The sequence below is a fragment of the Rhinatrema bivittatum genome, chromosome 5 (assembly GCF_901001135.1).
Source record: "Rhinatrema bivittatum chromosome 5, aRhiBiv1.1, whole genome shotgun sequence".
Taxonomy (NCBI): Eukaryota; Metazoa; Chordata; class Amphibia; order Gymnophiona; family Rhinatrematidae; genus Rhinatrema; species Rhinatrema bivittatum.
Window position 1 is genome coordinate 371,362,206 of NC_042619.1, and position 12,753 is coordinate 371,374,958.

The 12,753-nt window shown below is 44.9% G+C and overlaps 1 protein-coding gene across 1 annotated transcript in view; it reads right to left on the reverse strand.

Annotated features, from left to right (window-relative positions):
* Positions 1-12,753, reverse strand: part of REV1 (REV1 DNA directed polymerase) — a 231,617-nt gene that overhangs the window by 73,051 nt on the left and 145,813 nt on the right. Inside the window, 1 exon segment of the mRNA XM_029604787.1 lies at positions 7,667-7,887. Within this exon segment, the coding sequence (XP_029460647.1) occupies positions 7,667-7,887 (221 nt within the window).

Consider the following 12,753-nt stretch of genomic DNA (forward strand, 5'->3'; position numbering starts at 1 on the left):
GGTTTAAGTTTTCTGAGGACCATGAGTTTGGCGTATCCTTCCTTTACTTTTATGGATATATGTTGCTTTAAGCTTAGTTCTGTGTCGATTATTACTCCTAGATTTCGTACTTTCTCTGCCAGTATTATTTGTTTGTTGTTATTGAGTGTGATTGGGTTGTGTGAGATTTCCATGTTTTTTCTTTCTAAATGAAGGAATTCTGTCTTCTCTATATTGATTACTAGCTCCATTTGATTTAACAGTTGTTTGATAATGTCTAGATACATGTTCGCTATGTTTAGTGTTTTCTCAATTGTATCATCAATGGGTAATATGAATTGAATATCGTCTGCGTATATGTAGTGTGTGATTCCCAGGCCGGCTAGCAGGTGGCATAATGGCAGCATGTATATGTTGAAAAGTGTAGCAGACAGGGCGTATCCCTGTGGTACTCCTGTTTGAAGGTCTATTTTTTTTGACAAAGAATCTTTGATTTGAACTTGATAATATCTGTTGCTTAGATATGATCTAAACCAGCTAATTGTTTTGTTGCCTAATCCTATTTCTTCCAGTCTATTTAAAAGTATGTTGTGATTTACAGTATCAAAAGCTGCTGAGAGGTCTAGCATCACTAGAATGTAATGTTTACCGTTATCGAATCCCCTCATGATGTTGTCTGTCAGTGCCAGTAGGAGTGTCTCTGTGCTATAATGTTTTCAAAATCCATGTTGTGAGGGATATAGAATGTTATTGTTATCTAGGTGTTCCGCTAGTTGCTTTTGTATAGTTTTTTCTATTAATTTTGCAATTAAGGGTAGGTTTGAAACAGGTCTGTAGTTGCTCAGGTTGAGTGGGTTGCTGTTTTTCTTCTTTAAAATAGGTTTTACGATTGCTCCTTTCAATGTATCTGGCATGGATCCTTCCTCTAAGGACAGATTATCAATCTTTGCCAGTGTCGGTGATACAGTGTTGGCTACTTTCTTTATATCTGTGGTTGTTATTGTGTCATAAGCATATGGGGCGGGGTTTAGTTTTTTTTAGCATAGCTTCGATTTCCAATTCTGATACTTCATAGAATGTTGACCATTGTTTAATTTCTCTTTTTTTCATTTTAATTTCTTGTTTCGTTGTATTTGGGATTTTAGTTTTTAGGTTCTTAATTTTGTCATTAAAAAATGTTGCAATTTCGTTGCATCTATTTTCTGGAAGGTTTTGTGGAGATTCGGATTTGTCATTAGTGAGGTTTTTTACTATGGTAAATAATGCTCTTGGGTTGTTTTCATATTTTTCTATTTTAGAGCTATAGAACTGTTTTTTTGTAGCTAGAATGACTTGTTTATAATAAGCTAGGTGTTTTCTGTATTTTGTTAAGTTTTCATTGTTTTTATTTTTTCTCCAATCTTTTTCTTTTTTTCTTAGCTCTCTCGATTTCCTTTATCTTTTCATTATACCATGGGTTCGTTTGTTTGGTATCCCTAATGTTAACCTGTTTGATTGGGTTTATCTCTTCAGCTATTTTTCTGGTTGTTTGCAGCCATGCTGAGGTTGCGGAGGTTGCCGGGCCCCTTTTAAAATGCGGCACTGTGCGCAAGGCTCAGCCACCCCTGTGTTTTACGTGCGTGGACCTTTAAAAATTGGGCCTTTTGTAAACATCTGGGGACAGCTATTAGGATCAAATGGAAATGACTTTATACTGGAAATGCTGACCTTTTAGGGCAGGGATCGCAAACTCCAGTCTTCAAGGGCCACAAACAAGCCAGGTTTTCAGGATATCTACAATGAATATGCAAGAGAAAGATTTACATCTTTGTAAATTGTATGCAAATTAATCTCATGCATATTCATTGTGGATATCCTAAAAACCTGGTCTACTTTTTGGCACTCGAGGACTGGAGTTCGCCATCACTGTTCTAGAGATAACTTCAAGAACTTCCTGTCTAATTTGCGGATCGGTATGTGAGCAATTTTTGATCTAAGGATGTGAGCAAATCTCCAATCCCTAGAAGTGGAAGGATAGTGTCTAGTAAATTCATCTGGAATTTTTCCTTTTTGAGAAATGTGTTCAAATCTTTAAGGTCTAGAATTGGAAACATGCCTCCTGAATTTTTTGGAATAAGGAAATATCTGGAATAGAATCCTATCCCTTTTTCTGACAACGAAAGGGGTTCCATTGCCCGAGTTGACAATAGGGAGTTTAGTTTCTTCTTGAGAATATCGCGTTTGTCTGTAGAGTGATGTTGAGAAAGTGGTAGAAGTAGAGGTAGAAGAGATGGAAAATTTAAGCAGCAGCCTTTAATTGTCTGTGATACAGATGGATGAGACTCCATTGGGAAAGAAAATATTGAAGCCTGCCTTCGACTGGAAAGTTTGTAAAGGGTTGATGACATTTGCCGAACTAGTAGTCAAAAGCCCACATTGAGCCTTTGAGGAAGCTGTTGAGATGGTCTCTGTTGAGGCTTGGCCCTACTCTGAGAGCTGGTCTGTTGCTGATGAGGGAGTGAACGCTACCTATATTATGAATGGATATTTTATCTCCTGTGTGGAAAATAATACTGTTTTCTGAGTGGTTGTTGTAGGTATCTTCTCGGGAAGGACTGATCCACTGGGTCTGTAGAGCACTGCAATGTTCCTTTATGACATCTACTGCTTCTTTTAACTTGTCACCAAATAAATTATTCCCAAATATTTGTTTGTCATGCAAGTCCTTCCTTAGGCCAGATGCCCTAAACCATGCAAGCTTCCTCGCTCCCATGGATATCACTGACAATCGAGACACTGTATCAAAAGAATTGTATACTGATTTGATCATATCTTTTGCACATTCCTCAGCCTCTAATAGAAGGAGATTGATACTGCAGTGATCTGGAAGATCAGACTGTTGGGAAACATTTTTAGTAAGATGTTAAATATATTGCACTATTTGCAGCTGATGTGCTACAATTCTGGATTGTAAGGTCGCTGCTTTAAACATCTTTTTACCATTAGCATCTAGCAACTTAAATACTTTTCCTGGAGGAGTACTAGAGATAGATTTAGACTTTTTTCCCTTTTCATAGCTGATTCCACAAGTAAGTAATTATGTGGAAGATGTATTTTAGTATGACCTGGGCAATTTTGAACTCTATACTTTAGTCTGATATTTTTTCAATGGAAGTATAGAAAGAGGGATCTTCTTCCAGATCTTTACCTGGAGGTCTTATTTAACTTACATTTAGTAAGAGGCAACAAAAATGTCATTTGTGATACTGCAGGGTTGCAAATTATGTGCTGTCTTTATAAGGACTACTAGACAGCTGAAGATTACACTGAGAATGTGCAGATACACTGTTAGTTCCAGCTAGGACAGACAGGCTCTTCATTCTGCTGCATGGTATAATTATTTCAGGCCGGAGTGCACTGTTAACCCACGATTGGACACACGTTTTTGACGTGCTAGCTTTACCCCTTATTCAAAAATGTGCATCCAACCCCCCAAACCTAACAGCGCCTGCAACATGCAAATGCATGTTGATGGCCCTATTAGGTATTCCCGCGTGATTCAGAAAGCAAAATGTGCAGCCAAGCCGCACATTTTACTTTCAGAAATTAGCGTCTACCCAAAGGTAGGTGTTAATTTCTCCGGGCACCGGGAAAGTGCACAGAAAAACAGTAAAAACTGCTTTTCTGTGCACCCTCTGACTTAATATCATGGCGATATTAAGTCGGAGGTCCCGAAAGTTAAAAAAAAAAGTAAAAAATTTGAAATCGGCCCGCGGCTTGAAAATCGGACACTCAATTTTGCCGGCGTCCGATTTCCGAACCCGTGGCTGTCAGCGGGTTGAGAACCGACGCCGGCAAAATTGAGCATCGGCTGTCAAACTCACTGACAGCCACCGCTCCTGTCCAAAAAGAGGCGCCCTAAGGTCCCTAGCACCTCTTTTTGCTGCGGGCCCACATTTGAATACAGAATCGCGCGCACAGCTCTCCCACGACTTTTACTGTATCGGCCTGTTTATTTGCAATCAAGGGATCTATGCTCATGGAGAACGCAGGGCGACTTCTTTCTTGGTGCAGAGCTTTCCTCTAGCAGAAGGGTAACTGCAGTGAGGACTCCATCTGCTCAACAACTAAGAAGCCACAAAAGCTGTTCTCGCCAACTAGCAATTCAAATCAACTACACAGTAGAACACCTGAGCTGGAAAATTGCTGATTGCGAGGAAAAGACTTCGCAAACAGATTACAGATAGCTGTGCACTCTAGCTCGGGTTGCTTTGCTAATCTCTAGCTAAGCCATTTGCATAGATCTGTAAAACTTAAGTATCTTATTACTGGCCAGTAACCAAGTTTTGTTCATTTCTTTAGTAAAATTCACTTGCATTAAATGCTAAAGAGCTGTGCAGTTCATTATTGATGCTGGGTTGGCAATTGAACTGAAGTATGTGCAGCCTTGAACATTACACAATCTGAAGCTTACAAGCCCAAAGGCAGTATTATATGAAAGTAGAATATATACTATATACATTGCAAAGCTTCATACACAGGGACAGGTTTTGTTTTGATGTTTGAATACAATTTCAAAACACCCTAGAACTCTTATTTATTGATAGTCATCACTCAACTTAAAAGGGATGAACTCAGACATCTGTATAAATACTGGATCTAACAAATCTTCTGGTGGGGTAATGCTTCTAGCAGGCTTGGAAGCTACTCAGGATATTGTTGTATAGAAAGAAGAGCAAAAGTCATATGAACTCTGAGTCTTCAAAATCAGAAAGGACCACAGGTAAATCCTTCTGTGAAGCCATTTCCTTTGACAAAATGAAAGTTGGAGATATCAATTTCAAGTGATGAAGTTTTTGATAAGGTGTAATAGATGACCAAGTTTGAAGTTCTGAAGCAAACCTTTCAAGTATGGACTCTGTAATCTGATCTTTTGTTAAGGTAGGTAGCCCTTCAGGCACATAAGACTTTACAAGGTCTGGCTGTAATTTTTAGACAAACGTATACTATTTTGGCAGAGGAGAAAGCTGCAATTGAGGCTGAATCTTCTTTGATGAAGAATCTGAATCAAGAGCTATAAATAGGAGGCCAGCCTATCTTGCTGCAGCCCAAAGAGGGAAGGAAGGCCAATGGGGCCATTTCAGAGCCCATCCCTCAATTGTCTGAAGAGAGAAGGAAGGCCAGCAAGGCCACAGAGGAGCCCATCCTGACATGGCCTCAAGAGAGAAGGCTCTGAGTTGAGAGTGTGTGAGTGCGCGAGCCTGTGTGTGCATGTGAGATCCTAGGTTTCACATATAGGCTCTCACAGGCACACCACACAATGTGTGTGTGAGGAAAAGCGAGACTATGTGTGTGAGAGAGAGGGAGTGTGTGCGAGAGCATGGGCATGTGTACGAGAGAGAGAGTGTGTGAGAGAATGAATATGCATACGTGTATGTTTGAAAATGAGAGCCTGTGTGTGTGTGTGAGACAGAACCTTTGTGCAAGTGGATGTGTTATCTTGTGTGTCACATACATAGGCTCTCATACACGTGTTTTATGTGTATGTAAGAGAGAGCCTGTGCGCATGTGTGTATGAGAGCATGGGCATGCATATGAGAGAGGGAGCGCATGAGGATGAATGTGTAAGAGTGTGTGTGTAAGAGAGAGAGAGAGAGCCTATGTGTGTGTACGTGCATAACCATATAAATTGATAGGCATTTTGCAGTAAAGAAAGTAGTACTTACATCGTAAGGTAACTAAAAATCTTTGTTCAAAGCAACACAATCTTTAGAGGGAACATTGAAGGTAATCCTTGCAAAGCAGACGAAGAGCTGATGTGTCTGCACCAGGGACAATGGCCAGTGCAAATAACTTTTGGCTATGAAAAATATGCACTTGATTGTGGCAAAGGTGACGATGTCATGCTCTGCACTGAAGTTTCTACAGCATGGTGTTTTTTTTGGAAAATGGATGCACTATGGAAGGAGATCTTTGGTGCATCTTCTCAGAATGATGGGAAGGTGACTGGGTTTCTACCTTTCCTGGACTCAGACCTCTTGGGTGTTGGTCCTTTTGAGCTAGATCTTTCCTCTCTGATGAAGAAAGCAGCTCATATTTAAGCTTGATGTTCCTGAAGATGTGGACACAGTGACATTCTACCACAAGGTCTGCAATTAGAGATATCAGAATCAGGGCCAGGGCACCATAAACACAGGTCATGGAGGTCATGACTCTCCATTTTATGGTGACATTTAGAACAGAGTATGAAGAGTTTCATACTCAATAGAAAGGAAGAATGATCCTCTTGAAAAGACAAAGCAATTTTTTAAAAACGAAAACAAAACAAAAAAAATTACTGAAGAAAAGCAAACTAAAACTAAAAATTGCAGAGACAGCAGAAACCTGACCATTTGTTGAGTGGATGAAAAGACTGAGGAACTTGCAAGGTGGTACAAGAGCATTTTCCGGCATGGTGCCATCTGATGTCACCTACATATGTGGCTGCCTGTTTCTGCTTGACCATGGAGAAATAAGAATCTATATAGTATGCCACAGGATTGCTGAAATTTTGTTCAAATTTAGGAGCCAGATCAATTTATAAGGAATCAGCCAGATAATCTCAGCCTTGCTCAACTCCGTGCATGCCACTAAATAATAGTGAAAAAACCACACACTAGGAAACATATAACTGTTTAGAAAGTGGAGAAACCCTCATAAATGAGCCAAAAGGTATCACCCTTTTTTTTCATTGTAAAAATGTATAATTAGAGCGTTCACTTATTATGGTAAATTAATATCTTCATGTGTTACCAAAGTGACTATATATACCTGCTCTAAAATATAAACACTGGGCTCTCCACTTTACTAACCTTAACGCTACATCTCTTATTTTAATGATGTTAATTATTAATTTTTTCAAAACAAAAGAACAAAAGACACTTATCGTTTCTCTCCGCATTTGTTAAACAGTTGACACTTGGCCAGGGCTGCTCACTGGACACTGTATCTGCTATTGATTTTATTACAGACCCTCCCCCAGGGGCCGATACAGTAAAAGTTGCGGGAGAGCAGGCGAACGCTCGTGCGCGCGATACAGTAAATAAAAATATTTAAATTAGGGCCCATGGCAAAAAGAGGCGCTAGGAACACTAGTGCGTCCCTAGCGCCTCTTTTTGGACAGGAGCGGCAGCTGTCAGTGGGTTTGACAGCTGACGCTCAATTTTGCTGGAATCGGTTCTCAAGCCCGCTGACAGCCACGGGTTCGGAAACCGGACGCCGGCAAAATTGAGCATCTGGTTTTCAACCCTCGAGCCGCGGACTGATTTCAAATTTTTTTTTTAAGATACTGAAATGTCACAAAACAGACTGTAAATTAATTTTTATATAAACTTATCTAATACTATCATTGTAATATTCTGACTCTTCTCTTCCCTGTCTTCCAACTCAGTTTCCTTGTTTTCTTTCCATTTTACCCTCTTCATGCGTCTTATTTTTCCCTACGAAATCTATTTCATGTTGATGCCATTCCATCCCTCTTAGTTCCAGCAATATATTTCCACCTCTGCCCACATCTTTCATGGGCTCCCCATTTCTAATCTTATCCCTCCCATCTCCCCCTTTACAACCGCTCTTCATTCTCACACACATAGCCCCTTTCTAGTGACAGATTTTTAAGATACAAAAAGCTTGATAATGCTAAACATTGAATTCACACAGAAAGAATTACCTGTGTAAACCGTATCCCATAGTTGATCTCAGCAGAAACAGATTTTCTTTCCTTCTCTTTTCGAACAGGTCTATCATCCAAACCCCGACAGAATCGGTAGAGCATTTGGCCTGTTTTGAGGCCAAATTCTTTTTGAAGTTTTGACATGGTAACATTTTGTAGGTCACCACAAGTTTTAATGCCCAAAGAAGCCAGTTTACTGTCCATTGACCGACCAACTCCTAACATTTTTGGAAAAAACAAAACAAAACAGGAAATGTTATTTGTGTTGCAGAATCTGGAAAGTGAAAGTTGGTTTCCATTAAAAGCAGGAACAAATCACAAGTTCGTTCTGTCTGTTTTAAATATCTAATTTTGGCCCAGCGGTTTCCTCTAGTGCCAAAGAAACTTCTGCTCAGTTGAAACCAACCTCTTTGTTAGGCTATAGTACCATGAAGCTTCATGAGCAATTACTTGGGGATTTAGCTTGGTTATTTCAGTGATAAGTCTTTGGCTGGAAAGTATAATTATAGATTCTGAATCTGGCCAATAAGTGTCACTAAAAAGCATTTGTTAAGACTTCTTCCTACCGAGGGCTGTGAATACGGCACCCACAGCAATCCCCATATATAATGATGCCCCTAAGTTGTAAGAGGAAAGGTCTCAACTTAAATATTGACAACGTCTACCTATTTGATAGTAGAAATTCCGTCTTTCATTCAACTGGCATAATTAAGAGTTAAAATGGCAAGTATAACAATTAGTCTCTATAATAAAATATCTTTATTTATTTATTTATTTAGTGATTTTTATATACCGCGGCACGTAAAGATATACATCACCTCGGTTTACAGTAAACAATAAATTAGCAACAGGCTTTACATACAACAGGTTTTACAGGAAGTAAACAGATGACAGCAACAGGCTTTACATAATTAACGGAATTCAGGAGAGCCTAATATAACTACTTTAACTATTAAGAACAAATGCATAATCTAATTCAATAACGACGCATGAGAGCAAAATATGCAATTAACCTGCTACAGTTCTATTCAATAGTAAATGTAAAGTCACAAATATTGCAAATAGGGATAGCGGGCGCAATTGGAGAACAGGTAAATTAGCAGGTAGCATCATACATACGGGAGATAATATAAACAGTAAACTAGTGAAAGGTAAACAAGAAGAGGGCATTTCAGATTAATCATTAATTAAAAGAAAATTAGGTCTTACCTTAGTTAATTTTCGTTCCTGTAGTACCACGGATCAGTCCAGACTCCTGGGTTTTGCCCCCCCTCTAGCAGATGGAGACAGAAGTTTACAAACAAAACTCCGCCTATATCTAGGCTGGTGCCACCTACAGTCTGGCAGTCTTACTTAATGTCAAAGCAGATGAAGCCCCCAAAATCACTACAAACGAACTATATACAGGAACCTACCAACCAAACTAACTGCTCAACTATCCCCCAAATGGGACCAGAACCAGAGCCATCGATAACGAAGAAAAGAGACAATAGAGACAGAATGGACAGAAAGAAACCATACCGTCCGCAGACCGGATTCTCATACCGAACAGTAGACTCGCCGGGCGGGATTCTGGACTGATCCGTGGTACTACAGGAACGAAAATTAACTAAGGTAAGACCTAATTTTCTTTTCCCTGTACGTACCCGGATCAGTCCAGACTCCTGGGATGTACCAGAGCTACCTTAACTAGGGTGGGATCCGGAGAGTCCCGCTCTGAGCACCTCTGCCCCGAAACCGCCGGTACCCGGTGCACACACATCAAGGCGATAATGACGAGCAAAGGTATGCAACGACTTCCAAGTTGCCGCTTTACAAATGTCTTCCGCCGAAACCTGACTGCACTCCGCCCAGGAGGCAGCCTGAGAACGCGTAGAATGAGCCTTAAGCCCCACCGGAACCGACTTGCCCTGCAGCAGATATGCGGAACCAATGGCCTCCTTCAACCAGCGCGCAATGGTAGTCTTGGAAGCCGCCTGACCGCGTCGAGGACCGCCCCACAAGACAAAAAGATGATCCGACCTCCGAAAGGGGTTCGTCATCTCTAGATAACCTAAAAGGGCTCTCCTCACGTCTAGCCGCCGCAAATCTCGATAATTCGGAAGCGACTTATCGGCCTCAGAAAACGCAGGCAACTCCACCGACTGGTTGAGATGAAAAGCCGAGACCACCTTAGGCAAGAAGGAAGGCACCGTACGAAGCGACACCCCTGAATCCGTAATCCTCAAGAAAGGTTCCCGACAAGACAAGGCTTGAAGCTCCGACACCCTCCTCGCCGACGCCACAGCCACCAGAAAAACCACCTTCAGTGTCAAGTCTTTCACTGTAGCTCCGCGGATAGGCTCGAAGGGAGCGGAACATAAGGCCTTCAGCACCAGATTCAAACTCCACGAAGGACACGGAGAACGGAACGGAGGACGTAAAAGCTTAGCGCCCCGGAGGAAACGAACGACGTCCGGGTGCGCAGACAACGCCACCCCGTGGACCTGCCCGCGCAGCAAGGCAAGTGCCGCCACTTGCACCCTAAGCGAACTGCAAGACAAGCCTTTCGCCAAACCATCCTGGAGGAAAAGCAACACCTCTGGCACCGAGGCCCGCGTAGGCCGAATATCCTGTGCCAGGCACCATGTCTCAAAGATCGTCCATACTCGCACATACGCCAGAGATGTGGAAGGCTTGCGCGACTGTAACAGCGTTGTGACCACCGCATCAGAATAACCCCGTTTCTTCAACCTATGCCTCTCAAAAGCCATGCCGCTAGACAGAAGCATTCGACCTGGTCGAAACAAACGGGCCCCTGATGTAGCAGGTCCGGCACATACGGAAACCGCAGGGGAGGCCCCAGTGCCAAGTTCTGAAGATCCGCGAACCACGGCCGCCGCGGCCACTCGGGTGCGACTAGAATCACGGGCGACGGGTGAAGTTCGATGCGCCTCAGCGTCCGACCGATGAGGGGCCACGGAGGAAACACATAGAGGAGCACCCCTGTCGGCCAAGGCAACGCGAGGGCGTCGACTCCCTCCGCCCCCGTCTCCCGGCGACGGGCAAAAAACCGCGGCGCTTTGGCATTTTTGAACGTCGCCATCAGGTCTAGCACAGGTGTTCCCCACCTGGCACAAATGCTTCGAAACGCCACGTCCGCGAGTTCCCATTCGCCTGGATCCAGCCGATGTCGACTCAGAAAGTCCGCCTGGACGTTTTCCACGCCCGCAATATGCGACGCCGCAATGCATTGCAGATGCCGCTCGGCCCAAGCCATCAACTGCCATGCCTCGGCGGCCACCGGCAGGCTTCTGGTGCCGCCCTGCCGGTTGATGTACGCTACCGTTGTCGCATTGTCCGACAGAATCCTGACCGCCTGACCGCGAACCAACGGCAGAAACTCCCGCAGGGCGAACCTCACCGCCCTGGTCTCCAGCCGATTGATGGACCACGCCGCCTCCGTCGAGGACCATACGCCCTGCACCGAGCTCCGAAGACACACCGCGCCCCAGCCGTACAGACTGGCGTCCGTGGTGACCACCATCCACGAGGGCAGAGCCAGCGAAATGCCCTTGGTCAAGTTGTTGTGACAGAGCCACCAGGCCATGCTGGCACGGGCCGAACGTGGCAGCGGTAACGGCAGCTGAAACTGTTCCGACACCGGGTTCCAGCGGGAGAGTAAGGCCAATTGTAACGGTCGCATATGCGCGAACGCCCAAGGAACCAATTCCCGCGTGGACGTCATAGACCCTACCATTTGTAGATAGTCCCAGACAACCGGCATGGGCTTGTTCAACAAACGCCTGGCTTGACACTGCAGTTTGATTCTGCGCTCCTGCGTCAAATAAACCATGCCCTGACGCGTGTCGAACAAAGCCCCCAAAAACTCCAGGGATTGCGACGGTTCTAGCCGGCTCTTGGCTCGATTGATCACCCAGCCGAGACTCTCCAACAACTCGATCACTCGCCGAACCGCCAACCGACAGAGACGCTCGGACTTCGCCCGAATCAACCAATCGTCCAGATACGGATGAACCAGACACCCCTCCTTGCGAAGATGAGCAGCCACCACAACCATGATCTTTGTAAAGGTCCGCGGGGCTGTCGCCAGCCCGAATGGTAGTGCTTGAAACTGAAAATGCTGTCCCAACACCGCAAATCGAAGGTAGCGCTGGTGATCCGCGCAGATCCCGATGTGAAGATACGCCTCCGTGAGATCCAGAGAAGCGAGGAACTCCCCCTGCCTCACGGACGCGATGACCGACCGTAGAGTCTCCATGCGAAACCTGGGGATCCGCAAGCACCTGTTGACGCCCTTGAGGTCGAGAATCGGACGAAACGTGCCCTCTTTTTTTGGTACCAGAAAGTAAATGGAATACCTGCCGGTGCGTAGCTCGTGGAACGGTACGGGTACGATCGCGCCCAGGGCTAGCAGATGTCGGATCGTGCCCCGCAACGCCAGCCGCTTCTCGGAAAAACCGCCGGGCGACACCATGAAACAAGGCGGGGGCCGCCGTGCAAAATCTAACGCGTAGCCGCGATTTATCACGTCCAGCACCCACTGATCCGACGTGATTTTGGCCCACTCCCCGGCAAACTGCATCAGCCTGCCGCCGATCACCGGCACCGGGGAGTGGGCCGGCAGCCCATCATTGTGGCAGTTTCCCGACCGGAGTTCCGGACCCGGTCCCGGGTCTACCGAACCGGCGCCCTCGAAAGGACTGCGTGTACGCCTGCTGCCTAGCCGCATTGTGGCGAAAAGATGAGACCGCCCCTCGCGCATTACGGGGCCGCCGACCCCCACGGAATCTACCCCGCGTGGCCGGTGTCCCCCGACGCGGCCTGTCCTCCGGCAAACGATGGATCTTGTTCTCGCCCAAAGACTCAATCAAATCCTCCAGCTCCTTACCAAAAAGTAACTTCCCCTTAAAGGGCAGTGAGCCTAAACGAGCCTTTGACGAAACGTCCGCCGCCCAATGGCGGAGCCATAACAAACGCCGAGCCGAAACCGCCGAGACCATCGCCCGTGCCGAAGAACGGAGCAAATCATGAAAGGCATCCGCGCTATAGGCAATCACTGCCTCCAACCGAGCCGCCTGCTG